Here is a 24,449-nt window from a genome sequence, read left to right on the forward strand (position 1 = left end):
AGGTGGGATTGCTCAGGGAAAGCATTACAGAGAGAGAGTCAGTCATGCTTCCCAGAAAGGGCAACAAGAGGCTCTTTCTAGAATATGGAGTAAGAGCAGTGATTTCTATTCTACAAGTGAGCCACAGCTCGAGAGCTGAACCGCAGCCTATAAAAGGCAATGTTCTTGGATGCTGGAATAGGCCCAAACAGAATTCTTTTGGGGGTGTTTAAGGGGAGCTGATGTCAGTGAAGAAGCTGAACCTCACTGAAGGGTAGAACCAGACTTATGAAATATGTTTCAGGCAAACTGAAGATTTCTAAGGACCAGAGCCCAAAAGACTTGAAGAAGAGACAAAGAGAACTCCTCGGTTTGTGCAGGATAACCTGAAACCTAGGGGAGAATATTCAGGAAGCACCTAGAAAAATAATCTGTTGATTGATTGTGATCCTGGTGAAGATGCCTGCAGTACAAGACAGCTGCATAAGGTGAATTTATGTCGTCTTTCAGTCAGGGCCAGAGGCATGGCCAGTTGTCCCACACCCGGGGAGATGAATGGGAAGCAGCCGCTGAGAGGGAGAGAATCCCATCAGAGCACCAGCAACCATGAAAACCCAGCTTCGGCAGGACCCTGCAGGCTGGCCGGTGAGCTAAACACCAGACAACCTCGAGGGCAGGAGTGAGGGCTAATCTCGTTTATATTACAGCGAAGCCAGAGAAAACATCATCATCAATACCTTTTCTATGTCCAGAAAATGTATGGCTCCCTCAGTGGTTAGTATTTGTGGTTTAGCTTGGTTTGTTTACATCGTATTCTAATTTGTATTAGAATAACATACCCTCCCAAACAAGGCTGGAGCTTGGGACCTGGAAGATACGCCTTTCTTAGGAATGCTGAGGAACAGGAGAAGCTGGGAGCCTTGGGCTGTCCCCTTGCACACTTGGGGCAAGGGGACATCAGAAGAGCAGGTGCTAACAGAGAAAGAAAGACTAATCCCACGAGTAATGCAGCAGGACAGGGGAATGAGGAGCTGACCCTGGACTAATAACAAGTGACCCAGAGTTTAAGTGGCTGAAGATCCTGAGGTGCAATATCTGAGAGAGGAAAGTGGAGCCTGCTCAGAGAGCGACCTGAAAAAGTCCCCTCGGCCTGGGGAGGGCGGAGAGTGGGACAAGACATGGGCCAGCGGGAATTAAGACCTAGAAGGGGAGGTAGAGCTACAGAGTGTCTCAAGTAACTGGGGTATCCATGAATAAGAGAGATATTTAGTAAAGAAGCTGGTAATGACCAATTCTGATGAATGCTGTGTAACTTTAATGGTTGCAAGAAGTAGAAAGACAAGAAAAGGTATTTTTGAGTTAAGAAAATTAATGCTTGGAAAAACCATCGATCACATCTGCCAGTGTGGAAGTTTACCAAAAAAAAAATGAACAAAGAAACAAAATCAGGCTACTGATTGATAAACAAGGTTAACGATGATACATCACAGGGAGTGACCCCCTGCTCTCAGTGAGATTATTAGAATGTTGAACCCTTAGTGACTTCCTGGATCTCCAACTCAGGGTTCCTGCAAGTCAGAGAGGCACAGGGTCACAGGATGGATAGTGAGGACATTTATTAATGAATAAAAGGCCATGGTTTTTAGGTCTAAAGGTCTGTAAGTGACCTCTGTTATACTCCATTGGCAATACATTATTTTTATGCCACTGCAGAACCAAAGTGCGCTCTAGTGGGTTAATGTACCTATGGGGTTAATGAATTTACTCATCAAGTGAGAATTAGTTACTAAGGGGAAATATGAGCTGAATTTACACATGCAATATAAAATTAGCTTTGAGTTATCATATTTACAAATCATGGGCAAGATCCGTTGAAAATAAATATATATTCACCTGGCACTGTCTTTGGTACATTTTCAGTTCCTGTAAGAGCTTCTGATTTTCATCTTGTAACTTATTCCGGCTTAATGCTATTTCACTCACAGCTGATTTTAGTTTTTCAATAATGAACTCGTCTCGTCCACTCATTTCACAGCTAGGATCTGGTTCATACATCAACCGAGGAATTTCAGAGCTATTGTCTTCTTCTATGCACTGTTTTTTACCATTTAGTTGAGTTTGGTAACTTTGTGCCTGTTTCTGAGAAATATGAAAATTGTGTCAATTAAATGGAGAATATTATATTTAAGCTTACATAAAGAATCATAGAGTCCTGGCCGGTGTGGCTCAGTTGGTTGGAGTGTCATTCCATATATTGAAAGGTTGCAGGTTCAATTCCTGGTCAGGGCACATACCTGGGTTGTAAGATTGATCCCTGGTAAGGGCACGTATGGAAGGCAACCACTCGATCGATGTTCTCTCTCACATCGATCTTTCTTTCTCTCTCTTTCTCTTTCTCTCTCTCTCCCTTACCCTCTCTCTAAAATCAATAAGCATATCCTCAAGTGAGGAATGGACATATCCCATAGCTCAACAATTACTTCTAGAATTTTAATTTAACAAAAGAATAGCATTAGTATTTAAAGTACATATACAATATTTGTTACAACATTGTAATAGCATAGAAGTGGAAACAACCTGAATGTGCATCAATAAGGAAATAATTGAAAAAATTACAGTGTACCTATTATTTACTATGGTATATATGGTATATCTATGATATACTGTAAAATACTATGCAGAATTAAGTAGAATTTTATGTAGCAACTCAAAATAATGTCCATGGCTTATTTATTAAATAAAAAACAAATTTTTTAAAAGGGAAAAATGCAACTTCCACTTAAATACATATTTTTACATGTTTTTACAAACAAAAGAAAAAGCAGTAAAGATAAACACCTAACTGTCAACAGTGTTTATATTAAATGGATAAAAATAGAGTAAGGGGTGAGGCTCTTAATTTTATGTTACATCATTTTGTATTGTTCAATTCGGGGAACATGTATGACATATAACTCAGTAACTTAAAGAAAGAATGAAAAATAAGTCATCAGCCAAACAATAGTTTCTTATTGGCTTTAATAAAAATTCAAAATTCCTTAGCCAAGCATTAAAGGCTTATTACAATCTACATCCAGCTCCCTAGGCTTACCACCTACCACCCTTCCCCATCTCCCACATGGATTCCCAGCTAATCGACCCACTTTCCATTCCCAGAATTTGCCTTTTGCTCTCTTGCCTCAGTGACTTTGCCCGTTTTTTTCCACCACCTAGAATCCATTTTCTCTTGTCTCAAAACATATCCATTCTTCAAGGTCCAGGTCCAGTTCGAGCCCTGCTGGAGGATGTTTCCTGGCTGAGTCCAAATTTTTCTTTGACTCCTTTGACTTCTAAAGCGATTTGGATCGTTTCTCTTCGCTTGTCATTATTATCTGTAAGTCAGGACATGCTTCTCTCTGTCTGGGCTGTGAAGTTCTTAGGGCAGGGATCAAGCAACCCTAGACTTTCTAAGTGACTTGCCCATAGGCATGCAAAAACATGTTACTAGCAATGGACGCTTAAAAAAAAACCTGTTTTTATTGATTTCAGAGAGAGGAAGGGAGAGGGAGAGAGAGACATAGGACATCAATGATGAAAGGGAGTCATTGATCGGCTGCCTCCTGCACTCCCCCTACTGGGGACCGAGCCGGCAACCGGGGCATGTGCCCTGACTGGGAATCAAACTGATCTCCTGGATCACAGGTTGATGCCCAACTACTTAGCCATGCCGGCCAAGCAACAATGTACACTTTTAATAGCACCGTCCTTTAAGACATGGAGACTGAACTCACCATTGTAGATAGTTCATGCACTTATGACTTTAACCACTGTTGGACCTGCTCTGGTTATTTTCTATTAGTTGGCATTTCTATTTGTAAAAAGGTTACATGCTGAATGGCAAAGGTAGTAAAATTTAACCTCTAATTTCTTCTAATTTAGAGGACAGTATTAGATAATGTACCTGAAATTGATTACACTTCTCAGACAACATTTTTTGTTGAGCATCTAAAGAAACCAGATGAGTCTGATAGAGTATCTCTTGCTTATCCCATTCTCTTGACTTTGCTCTAAATTCCTTTAAAAAAAAGTGGAGGGACAAACATAAGTTGGAGAAAATTATTCATTTTAAAGCACAATGAACAGGGCTTCTTTCATTTCTATATCTTCATTCTGAGAAAAGAGTAAGTGCATATTTTCCCCATTAGAAAAAAGAAGTATAAAATCACTCATCTTGCATTTATTGCTAGATATATCTTAATTTTTATTAGGAAAATATGGAATTTGTAACTTAATCGTTGTGTAAAACTTAAGCATTTTATTTGTTAAAAATGAAAAAAATTGGTTACTAATAAGGAAGTTTCAAGCAACTTTTTGCATCCGGTACTTCCTTTCTATTTCCTGAGCTGACACCAGGAGTGTTTTTCTTTCTTTCATTCTCTACGCCCACTCACCAAACCTGTTTCTTGTGTTTTTAAAAAATATTTTCATTGATTTTTAGAGAGAGAAGGAGGGAGAGGGAGAGAGAAAGACAAACATCGATGGGCTGCCTCCTGCATGCTCCCATGTGCCCCGACTGGAAATGGAACCGGCACCTTTCAGTGCCTGGGAAGGTGCCCAACCAACTGGGCCGCACCAGCCAGGGCCCTGTTCCTTGTTTTTTTATGGGATGGGTTTGGACTGATTTAGTGACTGTCCCTGTGGCTTTCAAAGCTACTGTCCAAGGTGAAGCCAAGATCAACTCATTCTTGGGAACAGAATCTCAGGCCTCATTCAGGCAGCACCGACTAGCCTGGGCACGAAGTGGTAGAAACAGCGTGACACATCATGCTCAGTTGTTGGAGTTTTTGCTCAAGTGGTGTATGCAGGGAGCATGATTATCTGTTCATAACTCAACTCAAGGCGATGGCTCTGGGCATGCCAAAGAAAACTTCACTGCTCCTCAGTTTTGCCTAGGGTTGGCCATTGTATTTTACTTTCCTGTCTAGGCTGTAAGCAACTTAAGGGTAAGGACTGCACATTTCATTACTTTTGTATGCCTCACAGTGCCCGACAAAGTGCCAGACACCACTTATATTCCATGAATGTACAAACAAAAGCATGGTATCAATACTTCCTAGAACTGAAACGTTTCTCACTAAATTTTGCAAAGAAAACAAAATGGTTGGAAACAAACTCTATAGTTATTAGGTCTTTGACCATATATTATTGCATATAGATACATGGCATGAATGTATTAATGTTTTCAATAATCAATTCAGTAATTTTTATTAAGCAACTAGTGTCTACCAGGTACTATGGAGAGATGAGAATTTGGAAATATTTCATGATTATATTTTTTTTGAAAGAAAAGTAATCAAGGAATGTGTAATAAAGTAGGAAAATGTACATGTAAATAATTTTACAGCACAAGTACAGTATCAGTGGCACATAAAAGCCACGCAGAGGATGTCATAGTTATTTCAACCACCTCTAATAATATGTGAAATTGAAATAGTTCGTTTGGCCAGAGTGACTGGTGTTCTTTTGGAGGATTGTTAAAATGACTGGATTGGGCGTGCTGTAAAATAAATTTACTTTTTTAGAGAATGAAAGCTTCGTCTTGTTTAAAATGAAAAGAAGATATAATTTCATATTTTCTATAGAGAACTGATTTTAAAGGCCATTTGGGGAAATTTTTATTTTATAAATCCACAAGTTCCAAAACAATCAGTGAAGAAAGGCTTTAAAGTAGGAAGCTTTCATAGTAACTACAGGTGACCTGAAGTTGAGTGGAGATGGGTAATAAGGTTGGAGGAATACAGACAGGCCCCCTTTTATGGCAAATAGACAAGTAAACTACAGTTGAACCTTCAACAACATGGATTTGAACTGCATGGGTCCCCTTACATGTGAGTTATTTTTTTAAATAAATACTGTAAATGTATTTTCTCTTCTTTATGGTTTTCTTAATATTTTCTTTATCTTGTATTGTAAGAATACAGTATATAATACATATAACATACAAAATATGTGTTAATCAACTACTTATCACTAAGGCTTCCAGTTAACAGTAAGCTATAAGTTATGTTTTGGGGAGAGTAAAAAGTAATACATGAATTTTTGGCTGCATGGGTTGAGGATCAGCACTCCTAACCCCCTTCTTATACAAGAGTCAACTGTATATTAAGATAAATGGAGACAGTTTATTTAAAGTTATTGACTTTGATCTTGACATTTGACAATTTAAAATCAGGTACATGAAAACAGTATCTTTAGTAATAGTGATAAATGTATAAAGCTTGGTTCTAGTAGAAAATAGATAAAATTTCAAAATGTTATGAGGCTCATGAAAATTGATGTTTACTTAAAAAAAAAAGTATTGATTTCAGAGAGAGGGAGGGGGAGGGAGAGAGAGAGAGAGACAGAAACACCAATGATGAGAGTCATTGATCAGCTGCCTCCTGCACGCCCCCTGCTGGGGATCGAGCCTGAAACCCGGGAACATAAGTCGATGCTCAGCCGCTGAGCCATGACAGCTGGGCTGATGTTTACTTTTAATCTAAAAAGGCGTCTTTGGAGTCAGAGGTCAAACTTAGATAGTTCATATCTTTCAGATAATACTAATATTTAACATTACCCATCCAATAACCTCAATCTTGAAAATTAAGTATTTCCCAACATGCTTTAGGAGGAGGCAGGAGCATTAACCTCAATCACTTACAAATTCTACAACAGACAGAAATGAGGCCAAGGCTAGAAATGTGTGTCACAGACATATCAGCAGGTGCTTCTAACGCTCCTGGCTTCCTTGGTCTTACAGATGTATTGGATTCAAGATGAGCAGGCAAGCACAAAATATCCAGCACTTATGGGGCCCTGAAGAGACCTGGGGAGCTTTATAAGGATTTTTGTAGGGACTGGTTCCTACAGCCCAGGTCCCAGAGGGTCTGCAGACTTGCCTCCAGAGTAAGTACTCCATGGCAGGAAAGCCTTTTCTGGGTCTTTAAAGTTGAGAGTGGGTCAGGGGTAATAAAAGTAGAGTTTTTAGTGGAAGCTACATTATTTTATTTCTATATTATTTTACATGTTTATATACATATATATTTTCAATTCCTCTACTAAATATTGAGAAATGGAGCAAACATTTCTTTAGTAATGTCAGGGACTCTCCAAGCCTCCACCTATAAGATAGTTTTTTTATTTTGAAAATTTTCATACTTACATAAAAGTAGAGAGTATAACAAACTTCCACATACCCTTCGCCAGTTTAACTACCATTGACTTAGTCCAGTTTTATTTCACCTCTCTCTTCCCTTTTTTGTTGGGAGTATTTTAAGGCAATGTCCAGACCTCATGCATTTTCACCCCTAAATGTTTCAGCATGCATCTAAATTAATATATATATGTATATTTATATTTTTTTCCTTTCATAACTACAATGTCACCAATAAGATACTTTCAGTCCCCTGTGAGGTTAACAGGTTGCCCTAAGGTCACAGAGCAAATAAATGAGTCAGTGAGGACCTGCTTTAAGTTATAAACTGTCCTCTTCTCCCCCTATAGCATGCTGCTTCCCACTGCTATATCACTACAGCAGTGTATAAATGTTTGTCCCAAAGGAAAAAAAGCTTAGATGCAGATTGAAACTGGAACAGTTCATCTCTTACATATTAATTTTCACATGGCTCTAAGTAAAAACAGGTGCATGAAGTGTTTCCATAATTATACAGATTAAACTGTATCTACATAGTGTGCCTAAAATTTTTTGTACAAATACAAACATATCATATTTTGTGACTAATTTCCACTATAATTTTATGATACATTTTATGTAAATATTTAGTTTCCTAAATGTAAAATGTATACACATAAAGTACTTAATATTAATTTAAGGCTTTTCTTTGTCTAAACAATTTTTTTATTGATTTTAGAGAGGAAGGAAGGGGGGGAGAGAGAGAGAGAAAGAGAGAGAAACATTGATGTGAGAGAGACACATCCATCAGTTGCCTCCCATAAGTGCCTGGACCATTGACCAGGGCTGTGTAAACAATTTATATGAATGTGACTTTCCCACTACAATGCATGAGTGTCAGTCAAATGGATATTCAGTGGCTTGACTGCTGCATTTTCGGTGAGAGCAAATGTGTAGACAGCGCACATTGTTAGCCACCTTCGGGAGACCGGTATGTTTCTAAAGCCAGTTTAGTTACGCCACAGCAAGAACCAGGGGGTTATACACACTGCATTTTCCTAGAGGGTCAACAAAATTACTAGTGGTAGTAATTTTATATTAAAAAGTGTATATTCATTATTCAGTAGAATATAAAATTTGCAGGAATCAAAGAACTTATATGCATATGTGCATAACCCATGGACACAAACAATAGTATGGGGAAGGCCTGGGGGTGTGTGGATGTGGGGTGGAGGGGATCAATGGAGGAAAAGGGGACATCTGTAATACTTTTAACAATAAAGACAAATTTTAAAAAAGTAAAAAATATAAACTAAAACCCTAAGCTTCCAACAAAGTTATTGCAACAGGCTGTTTTTTTAGGGCTGTGATCCCAGACTTTGTTTTTTCTGCTCTTAAAAATATTTAGGAGGAAAAGTTTGAGAAGGCTTGTTAATTGAAGAGTAAGGTGATAAAGTATAAAACTGGGCAATAGAAATTAGACAGGAGGAAGGAGATAAGAGGCACTGGACAGAGGAAAGGGGAAAACCTGGGCTGGAGTATGAAAAAGAGGAAGGACCAGATCTGAGAGTCCGAGGAGGCCCCTGCCTGGGTGACTGGGGGTGCAGGGCACCATCAGCCAAGACAGAAGTCACTGGCTGGGGCTGGCGGGAGGTGCAGCGCAGGGCCTGAGGACAGTGACAGAAACGGAGTGAAACAGTGTGATAAGGGTCAACTAGGGGTCCGTTAGAAAACGACGACATAGCACCGGGAACTCGGCTAATGTCAGGAATGGGAATTTATAGGAGAATCTCTCTCTGCTGTACATGACCTGTGGGCGGAATGCCCAAGAACATAGGGAAGCAGAATAGCTGGTTTGTTTTTCCCAAGGTTGGAAGGTTAAGGGGTGAGAGTGAGCGCATCTGTGACACAGGAGACCTTCTCAGGACTGAGACGTTAGACCTTGGAGGGGATGGGGTGGCTATACTGGAGTGGCGGCACCTCTTTAAAGAAAGGCCCTGACACCTCAGGCTCTGTTCTGGGAACTGTTACGGGGCTTCACTGGGATTTAAGTACCTAATAGGTAAGTAGGCATGAAAAGATTATTATTAGATGTTCGCTCTAACAGACCCCGGGGATGTCCTTCAGTTTCATTCAACATCTGAAGTTTCTTTGAACTTCTCTTTTTTTTTGCTCTCCAAAAATGCTGATATGTGTAAAAGATGCACAAATCAAAGCGATGCTTTAATTCACTAAGTGCCTGAAGGGCAGGTGCGCTATGGAAATGTGTGCAAGGAGGTTTTGATCTGTAATGGTTCATCACCACAGCCGCACATGCCATCGTGAACACCGGCGACAAATAGCCACCCCACCCCCGCTCGCCACCCAACAACGAAATCAACCTTTAATACACAGGAGGAGACTAAGGAAATATAGCTCACCTCTAATTTCTGGTTCAAATTACTCGGTTCAAAGGGTGTTTCGTCTTTGAGGTGTGGTAACTCTTTTCGTCGAAATTTATTTTGTTTCATCTGGTGTAATCTCAGCTTTTCAAAGCTATTAGTTAGTTTGGAAAACTGTAAATAATAGGGAATGCTAACATGTTACTATTACTAGTAATTTTTAACTTGATTTCACTCTAGTTCTATTCTGTGTACCTCTTTGAAAATTTAAGTCATGATTAGAAAACACAGTAAAGCTTAAATGTTCCAATTAGTGAAGATAGAACCAGTTGTTAAAACTAAGTTATTGAAGCTGAACACAATTCAGCTTCCATGTAAATTTGGGACTTCATTAACCGCACAGTTAAACAGTGACTCACTTGATAAATGTTTTGTTCAGTTTGTTTTAACCATATGTAGCAAAGCTCATAATTTTAAAAAACCAAGTTTGTTTCCTTACTTTTATTTAGTGCCACCTTGTGTCGACAATTTTAATTTCAATATCTCAATCTATAAAATAAGCAGGTTATACTTTATTCAAGAAAGCAGAATACTTAATTTAAAAGATAGAAACAACATAAATGACTTACTCATGTTGATATAAGCTTAAATAAATTTAAATATCAAAATTGATATGTTTCCTTACCCATAATTCTTTTTATAATTTAGACTGTATTATTTTTCTGTTTCTTTTTCTACTGTCAAATAATAAGTTAAAAGCAGCATGGTCAATCCACATCTGTGAGGAAATTTCTTGTATGTTTACAAAAGTTTTTTTATTTGCAAATAATTATAGATTCACAGGAAGTTATAAAGATATTACAGAGAGGTTCCGAACCCTCTTCCCCCAGTTTCTCCCAATATTTACACCTTATGAACTAGGGTATAATACCAAACCCAGGAAATTGAAGCCAGTACAATATATGTGCATAGTTCTATGCCATTTTTTATCACACGTGTAGATTTGTGTGACCACAACCACAACCAAGATATAGAACCATCCCATCACCACCAAGATCTCCCTGGTGCCCTTGTAGTCACACTCATCCCCATTACCCCCCACTCCTAACCCCTGGCAACCACTAATTTGTTTTCCATCTCTATATTTTGTCATTTTGAGAATGTTATAAAATACAATCAAACTATATAAGGCCTTTGGAGATTGGCTGTTTTTACTCAGCATAATGCCCTTGAGATTCATGAGTGTACCAATAATTCATTTCCTTTTATTGCTCAGTGTAATTCCATGGTATGGATGTAACCACGGTTTGTTTAATCATTCACATATTGAGGCATTTTGGTTATTTCCAGTTTGGGGCTATTACAAATAAAGCTATGGACAACTGTGTCTACTTTATTGGATATTAAGTAGTCACTTCTGCTTTCTTTTTTTCCCCTCATATAATTTAAAAATTTGAAATATAATTCATCTACTGTAAAATTCACCCTTTAAACTATACAATTTATTGGTTTTTACTGTATCAACAAAGTTGTGAAGCCATCACAATACCTAATTTCAGAATATTTTCATCGCTGCAAAAAGAAATCCCATACCTATTAAAGTGACTACACATTTCCTCCTTCCCCAAGCCCCCAGTAACTACTAAAATCCACTTTATGTCTCTATAGATTTGCCTATTGTGACCATGTCATATTAATGGAATCATCCAATGTGTGATCTTTTGGGTCTGGCTTCTTTCTCTTAGCGTAATGCTTTCAAAGTTCATCCATGTTTTAACATGGATCAATAAATACATCATTTCTTTTTATGGCTGAATAATATTCTATCACATGGACATACCACTTTTTGTTCATCCGTTAATCAATTTATGGACATTTGGGTTATTTCCACTTTTTGGATATTGTGAAAAATGCTGCTATGAACATTTGTACAAGTTTCTGTGTGAATACACGTTTTTATTTCTCTTGGGTATATACCTAGGAGTAGAATTGCCAGGTCATATGGAAACTCTAAAGTTTAACTTTTTAAGGAACTGCCAAATTATTTCCAAAAGTGCCTGAATCATTTTCCATTCCCACTGGTAATGTGTAGGGTTCCAATTTCTCTGTATCTTCACCAACACTTGCTATTGTTCACCTTTTTTATTATACCCATCCTAGTGGGTGTGAAGGGGTATCTTATTATAGCTTTGATCTGCAGTTCCCTAATGACTAATGACATTGAGCATTTCATGTGCTTATTGGCCATTTCTATATCACTTTTGTAGAAATGTCTATTCATATCTTTGCCCATTTTTACATTTGATTATTTGTCTTTTTATTGTTGGTAAGTTATTTTTAAAATTTTCGATACTGGTCACTTATCAGAGATATGATTTGCAAATATTTCCTTCCATTTTGTGTATTGTCTTTGACTTTCTTGATGGTGTACTCTGAAGCACAAAGGTTTTTCACTTTTGATGAAGCTGAGTTTATCTAATTTTTCTTGTGCTTTTGGTGCCAAATCTAAGCTACCATTGCCTAATGCAAAGTTAGAAATATTTACTCTTAATGTTTTTTTCTAAAAGTTTTACAGATTTAGTTTTTAGAGTTAGGTCTTTGATCCATTTTGAGTTAATTTTTGTCTACGGTTTAGGAAGTGTCCCACTTAATTCTTTTGTATGTGGATATTCAGTTGTCCCTTTACTGTTTGTTGAAAAGACAATAGACATTTCCCACTGAATTATCTTGGTACCACTTTTGCTTTCTTTTGATTAATATTTGCCTGGTATATTTTTCTATCTTTTTACTTTCAACAGACACATATACACATATTTGAAGTAGGTTTCTGGAATAGAGCATATAGTTGGGCCGTATTTTTAAAATGTACTCTGTCATTCTCTATCTTTTAATTGGTATATTTAGACCATTTCCATTTAATGTAATTGTTGATGTTAGGGCTTAAGCCCAACTTGTTTTGTTTGTTCTCCAGCTTTTGGTTTCTTTGTTTTAGCTTTCCTGTCTTCCTCTGGGTTATTTTTAGAATTCCATTTTAATTTACCTATAGTGTTTTGAATATATCTTTTTGTATAGCTTTTTAAGTTGTTGCTCTAGGTATTATGTTATATATACATCATTAACACAAATTCTACTGGTGTTGAGATTTTACCAGTTCAAACAAAGTATAGAAATCTTATTTCTCTGTCTTTACCCTGACCCATTTATAACATTATTGTCTTAAGTAGTTCCTCAACATACATTAAGAACCACATTAGACATTGTTTTAATTTTTCTATCAGCTGTCAAACAACTAAGAAAACTCAAGAGAAGGAAAATCCATTGCATTTAACCATATTTTTACTCTTTCCAGTATTTTTTCTTCCTTCCTGATGTTTCAAGATTCTTTCCTTATCATTTCCTTTCTGCTAACAGAACTTCTGTTAGCCATCCTTTTAGTGAGGGTCTATTGGTGACAAATTCTCTTCCTTTGAGAATGTCTCAATTTCCCTTTCATTCTGAGACATAGAACTCCTGGACATAGAATTCTGGGTTGATATTTCTGCTCTTTCAGTAATTGAAAAATATTCCACTTCCTTCTGGCCTCCATGGGTTTGGATGAGACATCTGTTACCTGAATTGGTTTTTCCCTATTGGTATGATGTTATTTCTGTCTTGCTGCTTCCAAGATAATTTTTGTGTGTGTGTGTGTAGGCTTCTTTGGGTTTATCATGTTTGAGTTTCACTAAGCTTCTTGAATCTGTAAGTTTAAACCTTTTGCCAACTTTTGGAACTTTTCCACCATTGCTGCATTGAATACTTTTTCATTCCCACCCTCTCCTCGTCTCCTCCTGGGACTCTGACGACACAGATCTTCAATCTTTTCTTACAGTACTGTATCTCCCGGAGGTTAATTTTCCGTTAGTCTGTTTTCTCTCTGTTGTTCAGATTGGGTGATTTTTATTTTGCTATGTTCAAGCTTGTTGATTGTTTTCTCTACCCGCTCCATTCTGCTTTTAAGTCCATCCATTGAATTTTTTTGGTTTGGTTACTGTACTTTTCAGTTATAAAATTTCTGATTGATTTTTCCTTATAGTTTATTTTTTTTGCTAAAACTTTCCAGTTTAGCATTTGTTTCAAGTATGTTTGTAAATTGCTCATTGAAGCATTTTTATACCAGCTGCTTTGAAATCCTTGTCAGATGATTCTATCGGTACCTACTCAAGGTCGGTATCACTTGATTGTCTACTTATTTGAGTTGAGATCTTTCCGCTTCTGGTATAATGAGTGATTTTTTTTATTGAAACATATACATTTTGGGGTATTGTGCTATAACACTCTGTATTTTATTTAAATATTATGCGTTAGCAGCCTTCTTCTGATAACATTCCAGCAGGGAAAATGCAATGCTACCGCATTACTTCCAGCTGGCAGTGGAAGTCCAGGTCTTGGCCTCAGTTGGTAACCCAGGAAAGGTGTTCCTTAATTGCGGTTGAGTGGGAGTGGGACTTCAGGCTCCTCACTAGTCTTTTACTGACACCACCTTGACTGCAGGGGCATAGGTGCCTTATTACTGCTTCTCACATGGCCTTCGGGGATACTACAGTGAGGGTAGGTAGCCTTGTCACCACTGAGGGGTGGTGAACATCCTGATTCCTCATTAGGCTTCCCCATACCATTCCAGAGAGGAGGGGGGGGGGCCCTCATTACCAGCAGATAGGCATAGATATCTAAGCTCTCCACATGGTCTCCACTGACACCATGGGTTGGGGAGGGCTTTGCTAATGCCCAGTGGTAATGAAATTCCTGGCTCTTCACTTAGTCTTCTCTGATTCTTGCCCAGCGGGGGAGTGGTGGGGCTGGGCTACATAATTATAACCTAGGGATGGAAACCTAGGCTGTCTACTAAGTCTCTGCTGGTGGGGTGTGTTTGGGGTTGTAGTCTTTTCCTGGTTTGTTCGGCTGGAGTAATCATGTTTAATCTTGCTAGGCTGTCTTTTTGCTGGTCTTTTGGCTGAAGAGAGGCTTTCTTTGGGCCTTTGTTTGTTTGGTTGGTTGTGCCCACTGGAGTGTCTGGGTTGCTGACTCAACCCAGGGAACTCACTACCATGTTGTTCCTTGGGTCCCGTGGTCCTAATTGGTCTGTCTCTTCTCTCTACTTCCCAGTCTTCTTATACTGTTTTATAAATAATGTCCAGGGGTTCTAGTTGTATTTAGCAGAATTAATAAGAAAAAGTAAATCTACTCCATCTTTTCAGAAGTGGAAATCTCAAATGTATATATATTATAATTTTATTATGGTTAGAAGGAAAGGAAAATACCCCCCTTTTTAAAAAAAAGCAATTTCTACAGGAAAGCTTTGACAGAGTTGAGTAATTCAAGGCAGAGTGCAGGAAAGTGTATCCTTATGATCTTTTAGAAAAATGAAATTGCAAATAAATCAGGAATTTCAAAGAAGATAGCAGTAGAGTAAGATAGCAGCAACACAAGCATGTTTGCCACAAAACAGCATTTTCTGGTTAGAAAAATGACATATTACTAGCTATGATGCAAATCAAGTCAGTATATAGTACTTTTTTCTCTTTGTGTTTTTACCTCCTTCCCTCTTTCTTTCTTTTCTGCTTAAAGCATCAAATGTTTAGGATTCATATATTAAATGACTGCTCAAAACCTATAAATAAGGCCCAAAACTTTTTAACAACAGGCATTAAAAAAAAAAGCCAGAAATTAAAGATTTGGTAAGCATGACTGACCTAATTAAATATAATTTGGAGATCCTACTTACTTGTATCTAAATTACTACACATTTTCAAACTTATTCCAGATCATGATCTCTTTGTTTACACTGAACAATTATAGTGATTTATTATGTAGGTTGCAATTTTAGAGCTTTATCTTTTTTTTAAAAAAAAATATGTTTTTATTGATTTCAGAGAGAGAGAGGGAGAGGGAGAGAGAGAAACATCAATGATGAGAGTCATTAACTGGCTGCCTCCTGCACACCCCCTACTGGGGATCGAGCTGGAAACCGGGGCATGTTCCTTGACTGGGAATCGAACTGAGATCTCCCGGATCATAGGTCGATGCTCAACCACTGAGCAACACCGGCCGGGCTAGAGCTTTATCTTTATAGAAAACACAAGGTCGATTGACTTAAGTGTTAAATACTTAGTCTTAGCAAGGGAAAAAAACATATAAAATGGGGAGAAAAGGGGACATCTATAATATTTTAAACAATTAAAAAAAAACATATAAAGTTTCATAATTCAAGCTACCATGTAGTGGCAGCTATTTAAATTGCAGACAAGATGTCTAACACATAAGATCATACCTATTATGTGGCATCAAATGTTTCATATTCCAATATTAGTGGCTGGTAACCTCCCTAAAAAAGGTACTTAAGGAGGAGCATAAACAACTTTGGGCTCCTTTAACTACATTACCATTTATGAAATCTTTGCACTCCAAAAAAAGTTGGTTGTAAAGTACAATTACCATATTTTCCACTGATTCATTTACTAAGTTAAGCAAGGATATATCATCTAACAGACCTGAGAAGCTCAGGTGACTATTGCCCTATATGTTATCTGTGTAAGGGAGAGAAGCCTTTTTGCTTTCCAGCACAGTGGGGAGATACAGGAATAAATAAGAAGGAAATCAGTATCCCTCTCATCACAGATGCAGAACCCTATCATTTCTGAAAGAGCCTTCCAATAACAAAGTAATAAAACCCAGTTTTGTTCTTTCAGTTATCTATTTCATAATAACAAATGTGCATATTTTAAATTGCCACAGAAAAAAGGACTTCCCTATTAGAGAGTAATGACTCCAAAATACTAATTTTGTTGTTGTTGTTGTTCACATAGCTATTTATTATATAATTAATCAACAAGTCACTTGATAAACAGAAAACTGTAACAGTTAAAGAGATAAGAGGTCACAATCTAGTAAAAGGCAAAATCAATACATATAAAACAATGAAAGACAGGGCCAAACATATAGCCTATAGTTAAAATATAAGAACTTTTGTTTGTATTAAAAACTATAAATTTTAATACAATTAACACAATTTTATAGGTCAAAACATATATCAGAATGTTTGACAGTAAATAAATAAGTCTTCTTACTTGAGTTTTTAGGGTTTGTAGTTGTCCTTCATAATTCTGAGTCATTGCTAAGTTACATTTTTCCAGACTGTCCAGCTTCTGTCTAAGTAATCCCACCTGCATTAAGAATAAAATTTTATTTTGGTTTTACTGAATTTTGCCTGACAAAGTTAAAAATATGCAAGAGAGGGGTACAATTCAAACAGAACTGCTGTACCAAACCCAGAATAAATATTTGTACTGCAGTGCTTAAAATAGCTATTAATAATGACATTCACGAAAGCCAAACATTGCTGGCACCATTCCCTGGGTACACATGAGGACACTATGGTGTGGGTGTGTGACAGGTCCTTGTGGCCGTCACGTTTCACAGGGAGGTGTGCAGGTCACTTTGCACTCTCTTGTTGGCAGGCTTCTGGTACCATTACTCGGGCAGAGCCTCTCCCAACACACCCAGCTCTTACTTTAAGCCCCACTGCCTTCCATGGGAGCTCTGCTTTGGTGGGGCGATGGAACAGTTGTCACATTTTATAAGAACTAACATATGAAAAAGAAAAAGAAAAATGTCTAACAGGAGTTCTTAGGGATTTGGCTTACGGAATGTGTCTGCTTGAGAGGAGGGGAGGCACTGTTTACACGTGTCATTACAGGTGTGGAAGTGAGAGGAACAGTCCCTTGAATGTAGCGCGAAGGGAAACCAGAGCCGGTAACTCAGTCACTAGGCCAAACAGCGACATCGTTACTATGCCAAAATCCAAGTTCCAGTGAGAGGCCAACAAAGGTAGGAAATGGCTGCTGAACACATTGACTGAGGAGGTTTTAGCATATGAGTAATAAACATTTCTCTTCTGCTTCGCCCAAAAGAAGAATTCACAGACACAGAGTCCACCTTAGGTAAACGCTCATACATTCTGCTACAACCTAAGCAGCCTGCAGGGGCTGAGGGCAAGCCTGTTGAGTGGGTGACCAGGTACAGACACACACACACACACACACACACACACACACCGCTCCCCCCCCACCCCCCCACCAAACTCTCAACATTTCACTTCTTTCAGGAAATATTTCCTAGTGGATTAGAAAGTGCAAATGCTCTTGAACTCTGCCTGGTCCAGGGACCCAGCCTGGACAGCTATAGTCTTGTTTCTAGAGCAGCAAAAGCACTGATATGTTCCCTTGCCAACAATATTTATTGCACACACATACTGAATATTTGTTTACTTTTCTAGATGGCTTTGATGCTGTATTTCTGTCTGCATCAGCAAATTTTTATGGGGTTAGGCTCTGTCACTTATTCTGATAGAACATATTTAGCCCATTATGACAGAATTTTGAGCAATAATTATTAATGCTGATGCCTCATAAAAACGATGTGCAATGAAAAACAGTCTGATAGACTAAATACTATTTGTAACAGTCTGAGGAACTAACAGTTTATTAACACAGATATTCAGTACCTCTTGACCCTTCTGATCCAAACAAGTTTGTGCATTTGCTAGCTCTTGATCCCGAAGGTCTAACCTTGTCTCCAAGGCCCGCATCTTCCTTTCCCAGTCCAATTTCTTGTTGCTCACCATGATGTCAATTTGTTCCATTAATTCCTGAAGCTCGGCCTCACAAGGAGAAGCTCTGCCAATTGTAGAAAAGTAAAATGCATTTTTAAAAAGTTAAATGTGAGGACAGGAAAAATGATTACATGGCTCTGAATAAATCATTATTTCCTCAAATTGTTCAATTATGTAAATAAGAAGTTCGAAAGCTAGAGGTTAATTTTTTAAATTAAAACTAAAAGCTAATTTCAGATCTATCAGTGTATATACATTAAATTTTTTAAAATGACATCTCCTAAAACACAGCTGCTGTCATAATACAATACAATACATCAACAAAGTCACTGTCTGCATTCTCTTCTTAGTGCAGGTGGTAGCACATGGGTCTCCCTGAACCAAGACTTCTGACCGAGACAAGGGAGTTCTAAAATGAAAATACACTGTTCTGCAAATTTTATGTCAGGAATAAATTTGCGATAAAAGTTAACTAAATAAACAAACAAGCAAATAACATTTTTAGAGTGCACGAATTCTAAGGAAAATTCTAATTATGGAAAATGGCTCAGTGTTCTTGCATGTGAATATCCATGTACCTATGTCTGTCATAACTTGAGGAGGTTCGACGGCAGGCAAACTGGGACTTCAGTTGTGCCTGTCAAGGATACAAGAGCAAGCCCAGTCAAGATAGGGCCAGATTCAAGGGTACTACCTGGCTATGGGGCTGCTCCTCCAGGAGGGGAACTTGGTGTGATCTGACCAGTGTCTGGAAGGAATCTGATCAGGCAGGTGTGGTCAAAGAAATGTAAGTCTTTAGACAGCGGGGGAACTATTAGTCAGAGGTGGCAATATGTTGGGTCTCTGAGGGTCTGTTGTGTTTGAAACAAAACCCCTGGTAATAACTAGAACTATAGAGACTGAGAGTTGGTGAGAAGAGAGGTTGCTGGGTGCTTCCAGGGCAGGATTCTCCTTCACAGCAGCTGAAGCATTCCCCAGGGGCCTGGCATAGTCTAGTCATCCACACTGGAGAGCAGGTAGCTACTGAAGCCTCAGACTTCAGCCTAAGGAGCACACAGGTCCATATTAGGAAAGCAAGTTATTTCAGTATCCATTCAATGGTGGCAAGGGGGCTTCTGATATATTTGTGTAGCTGGGGGGAAGGCAGGTGCAAAATGACATTTCCTCCATTTAGTTTCACCAAATCAAAATTTCAGGGCTAATTAAGGATCATTTAGCATTTTGAAAAACTGAGGCCCAGTAAGGTCAAAGTCACACGTTAATTAGTGTCAGAGTCAGAACTAGATTGTAGGCAGCTGCTTCCCATCTTAAGCTCCATTCTGTATCCCACACAGGAAAAGACATGGTGTTTTGAATGAGAACTTGCTTGAAATGTATAATACAAATTAGTTCCATTGCAATAGGGTTAGAAACAGGTAATAGAACCCAAAGAACTCAGAATTTCCAGAACTGCTTTCTGAAATACCCAGAGTCAACCCGAACAAGGGATGTCCCTTTGAGTGGTTTATCTAACCGCAGAGAGGTTTCAAATACAAAGGCCATTCTGAAGTCTTCTAGCATTCCTGGGGCAAGGCCCAAAGACTCTCAAGTTTTACTTAAAACCTAAAACAAATCTGAGGAAAGGAAGTACTAATTCCTCTATAAAAAACTTGATTGCATTTTAATTGGAGTTATGATGTGGGCGAAAACAACGGAACAAAAAGAATTTTCTTTTTCATAACAACATGTATCACCCTTTGCTGTAAATACACTCTGAAAGGAAAGGACTAGATCAGCCTTGTTCACTGTCTCACCAGAGCTCAGCACAGTGCCCCAGGATGTAACAGATGCTCAAAGAATCTTTGAAAACTGAACAAATGAGTTCCTTTCATCGCTATCTTCTTGGCATGTAGGAATGCACCATGCTAATGGAATTAAAATATAGGCTCAAAGTAAACTGTGGCATAATGTAAGCTACTCCTTCAATATTATTAAACAAATAAATGGTTTATTCCCTGGTTTTGACTATGCTATTCAAAAGTTAGGATAGTGCGCTCTTGGGGTGGAAGGACTTCTACAAGTCATCTAGTCCAACTACCCCTATAGTGTCTGCATATCTTCCACACAAATGTTTCTTAAGTGAATCGCCTATCATACCCCACTGATCAGATTCAGTAGGTCTAGGACAGAGCCCAAGATTCTACATTGGTAATAAATGCAGGTAACCACTGACTGAGATTGTATCCAGATAGTTTGAGTTTTTAAAAGCTCTTTCCTATACTGAAGAACTTTTTCATCCACTAGTCCTAATCTGACCCACCAGTACTATTCAGAACAAATGCTTTTTCAATACAGTCAACCTTAAAGTACTTGAATTCGGTTAACAATATGATGAATACAGGTATCGGTGTGCCCCCAGATTCTTCTGTACCTTCTCTTCTCAATGTTCAATATTAGAGCCTGAACATATAAACAGACAATGGCCAGAATACATGATAACAGACTCCAACCCATAACCTCTACAATAGTCCTCGAAAGGGCAGGACTTGGTCAATGACTGAGAGCTTCCTTAATTTTCCCCCCACTTCCAACTCAGGATCAACTGGAGAAAGCCAAATATGTTCCCCAAATCAATCACGTAGGATGTCCTGATTCTAATATCCTGCTTCCAGCTTCTCTGTGCCAGCAGCCTCCAATTAGGGCATACCTGAAGCCTTTGTTCACCACCGAGCTTTTCTACTCCCCTGCCTGCCTTTGAGTCTCTGCCAAATGCAAGTGATGGCTGCTGACTCCCTTGCTCTAGCAAGCTATGAATGAAAGAGGCTTCATTTGTTCTCATTTGGGTGGTCTTTGTTTATTTCCACAAGTATCTTTATTTCCTTCAACTGCTCATAAAGATTGTTTTTCTCTCTCACTCACTACCTAGCATATTGCTTGGAAAATACTAGATGATTAATATACATGTGTTGAAAGAATGAAAACATGAATGACTACGGTAAGATTTTCAGACCCTTCGTAACCCGGGAGGCTCTCCTCTGTCTGTTGATTTCCTCCTTGAAGTATACTACTCAGAATTTTAGCATAAAATCCTAGGCATGATCTAATCGGCTTGGAGCAGGCTCGCACATTCTTTGCTTTAGGTGCTATATACTCTTATTCAAACAGATGAAGATCAGCTTTGAACAGGGGAGGGAAAGGGCAAAGCAGTGCTCTCATACCTTTCAAGGTGCTTCTACTCTTGTCTAAACACCTTATCTCTTTTTCATACATGCTACGACTAAAGCCACCTAGTCACTATGTTGTGCTTGTGTAGTTTTTTTTTTTGGGGGGGGACATTGCACCAAGGGCAGGGCTTTATATTTATCCTTATTCAATTTAGCTTGATAGTTTCAGCCTCTCCGTGTGACTCGTCATGATCGGTTCTTTACTGAAGCAAACATTCACTAAGTGGCTGCGGGCCACTGTGAGGAACTGGGAAGATAGGGACACAAGACCAGCTGCCTGTGGCTAGGCCCTTACAAGGCAGGCAGGTACGATGAGAGATGGGAGAATGCAATGCTGCTGGGACTGAATGTGGGGCTGCGGTGGGGACTGAATAGACTTGGGCAGGGTGGGCTATCACAGCAGCCTTCCTAAACGAGGAACATCTGAGCTTATACTTGGGGATCCTGTTTCTGTCAGATTATATTCACTATACTTGCCAGTTTTCTATCAGCTGACATGTGTGCTTTTCATACAAGTGGTTGTAAAATGTCCCGAAGGGCGAGGTGGAAGACAGAGCCTCGTGTCATTCCACTACCTAGACCTTCAGGGCGACAGTGACCCACTGATTATTTTTCTTATCATCAGATGCTAATCCACTTAATTCACCTTACAATTTTTTTCTTTATTTCACACAAATGTCATGAAAAGCCCTGCAAAATATGATGCCAAAGCCCCAGTAGAGCTCTTTCTGTGTGCTCCCTGGTGCACCAGCATGTTGGCCCTGTGAGCCGAGGCCGGTCTAATGTACAGGGGTCAGGCATGTGCATGTTATGTCCCGGCGGCCACTACTTCCTCTCCTAGGGCTCACAACTCACGGATCATCTCTTCCAGAGTCTTACCTAAGATTTAGTCCAATTCACTTTTACATCAAACTTAGTTTTGTGTCAAATTTAATATCCCCCTTAGAAATTCAATTGTCTCGACCCTTCTTGTGTACCTGCCCTTCCTCAGTTTTTGGAGATAATTAATAGCAGCATCTGTATTGGTAGCATCAATATTTACTCCTAAATCCTGTGAACTTTAAAATACAATACAAAGGGCTCAATTTAGCCCCTTATCAGATATGGGCACTAACATTATTTATATTTTCATTTCTTCCTTTAGTCAAATGCTAACACTATGATAATCACTTTCCTGCACTTCCTATCACGGGTCCTCACAACATCCCATCAAGTAGGTTATTATTCCAATTTTAGAGAAATTGATTGAGGAGCTAAAAAAGAAGAGAAATCCTCTGAGTCTCCCAACTTTGGAGACTGGGTGGACTGTGTCTAACACACTACATGAAGACATACACCATGGCCCTCGCTATTTATTGGGTTTGTGTGTAATACACTGCACTAAGACACACACACTATGGCCCTCACTATTTATTGGGTTTATGTCTAACACACTGCACTAAGACACACACACCGTGGCCCTCACTATTTTATTGAGTTTGTGTCTAACACACTACACTAAGTCACACACACCATGGCCCACTATTTGTTGGATTTGTGTCTAATACACTACACTAAGACATACAAACCATGGCCCTCGCTATTTATTGGGTTTATTCTGAGGAGAAATTCTCAAGAGAAGGCTCCTGAGGTCAGGCCAGAGGTCTAAATGCCTTAAACCAGAGGGAAGGGGGCTCACTGAGACTTGTGGTGTGACATACCAGTCTGGTGGGCCTAGAGTCAAAATTTCAGGATATCGAAATTTGGAGACAGAGAGCAAAGTAGAAAGGTGATGGTATAAATGGAGGCAGTGACAAGTATGTTGGGAGTGGGTAGGGGAATGGCATGTGGAGAGAGTCATTCAGAGTGAAAAGGGCTGGAGTAAGATACATGGGCCTGTGTCACTCCAGAGCCCTGTAACAATGGGCTTACATGCAGGTTCTTAAAAGGACAAATCTTCATCAGATAGGTAGCTCTGGTGACCATATAGCCTGTTACTGAAACCAGGACAATTTCAGAATTGAAAAGGGCACCACTAATAATTATGCCAGGAAAACAGGTGTAAACAGTGATTGTTCCAGGAAAACTGGGCTGTAGGGTCAGCCTAGCCATCACCAATTTGGGAAAGAAGTGGACAAACAAGTCTGTAAAAATAAACAAGTGTGTTCAGTTTGGAACATGAGAGAGATATCTGAATAGAAATGGATCTTCAGCTCAGGAAAGAAAGAAGTTTAAAAGACAAATGCAGAAGTCGGCATGGAGAAAGGGGAGGGAGAGAGGAAGGGAAGCACAGAGAAAAGAGAGGGGACTATGTAGTGCAACATGGAATAGTCTAAGAAGACGAGTTCCCAAAGGCTGGTGAGCAATCACATTAGGTCTTAATTTTTTTTTAATCCTCACCTGAGGATATTTTTTCCATTGCTTTTCAGAGAGATTTGGGGGCGGGGGGCAGAGAGAGAGAAACACTGATGTGAGAGAGACACATCCATTGTTGCCTCCTGCATGCACCTCCACCCGGGCCAGGGATCGAGCCTGCAACTGATGTACGTGCCCTTGGTCAAAATCGAACCCAGGACCCTTCAGTCCACAGGCCGACACTCTAACCACTGCGTCAAACCGGCTAGGGCTTAGGTCTTAATTTTTTCAAAATAGTTCAATGAAATTCATTCTAAAATGTATGCAGGTATATTTGTCTTAGTTATATCACTATCTATTTAGCTATACGAAATATAATTTAACTTTTCTTGTTGGCTCTCACACCCTGTTCTGCACATGAAATACTGTATCACACCAGAAATACAGACAGAACCAAGTGTGAGAGACTCCAGGAGGGGTCCTAGAGCCATTTCTGTAGACAGGTCTGTGACGTCAGCTTGCTCTTTAGTCACTTGCCTCCTTAAACTGTAAAGTGAAAGATTCATTATTTTGTGACTTTTAGGTCATAGTTTCATGGTTGCCCTTGTTCAAAATTAATTATTGAATTATAGCTGAAAATGGCTTTTCCTCAAGTACTTTTCTTGTTGTCCAAAAAAATGTTACAGTATTTGCTTCCTCTTTTGTATTTGCTGATTTAGCAACATTACGACTCCTATTTTTACTGCATATTTGAG

At 38.9% G+C, this 24,449-nt stretch overlaps 1 protein-coding gene across 1 annotated transcript in view; it reads right to left on the bottom strand.

Annotated features, from left to right (window-relative positions):
- The window catches only part of DEUP1 (deuterosome assembly protein 1), a 72,238-nt gene that overhangs the window by 38,098 nt on the left and 9,691 nt on the right, over window positions 1–24,449 (bottom strand). Inside the window, exons 3-7 of the mRNA XM_081152731.1 lie at window positions 18,050–18,221; window positions 16,614–16,709; window positions 9,550–9,684; window positions 3,920–4,033; window positions 1,873–2,118 (exon numbers count right to left, since the gene is read on the bottom strand). Coding sequence (XP_081008857.1) covers window positions 1,873–2,118; window positions 3,920–4,033; window positions 9,550–9,684; window positions 16,614–16,709; window positions 18,050–18,221 — 763 coding nt within the window. The remainder of the gene's footprint in view (window positions 1–1,872; window positions 2,119–3,919; window positions 4,034–9,549; window positions 9,685–16,613; window positions 16,710–18,049; window positions 18,222–24,449) is intronic.

The sequence above is a fragment of the Miniopterus schreibersii genome (genome assembly GCF_964146895.1).
Source record: "Miniopterus schreibersii genome assembly, chromosome: 12".
NCBI lineage: Eukaryota > Metazoa > Chordata > Mammalia > Chiroptera > Miniopteridae > Miniopterus > Miniopterus schreibersii.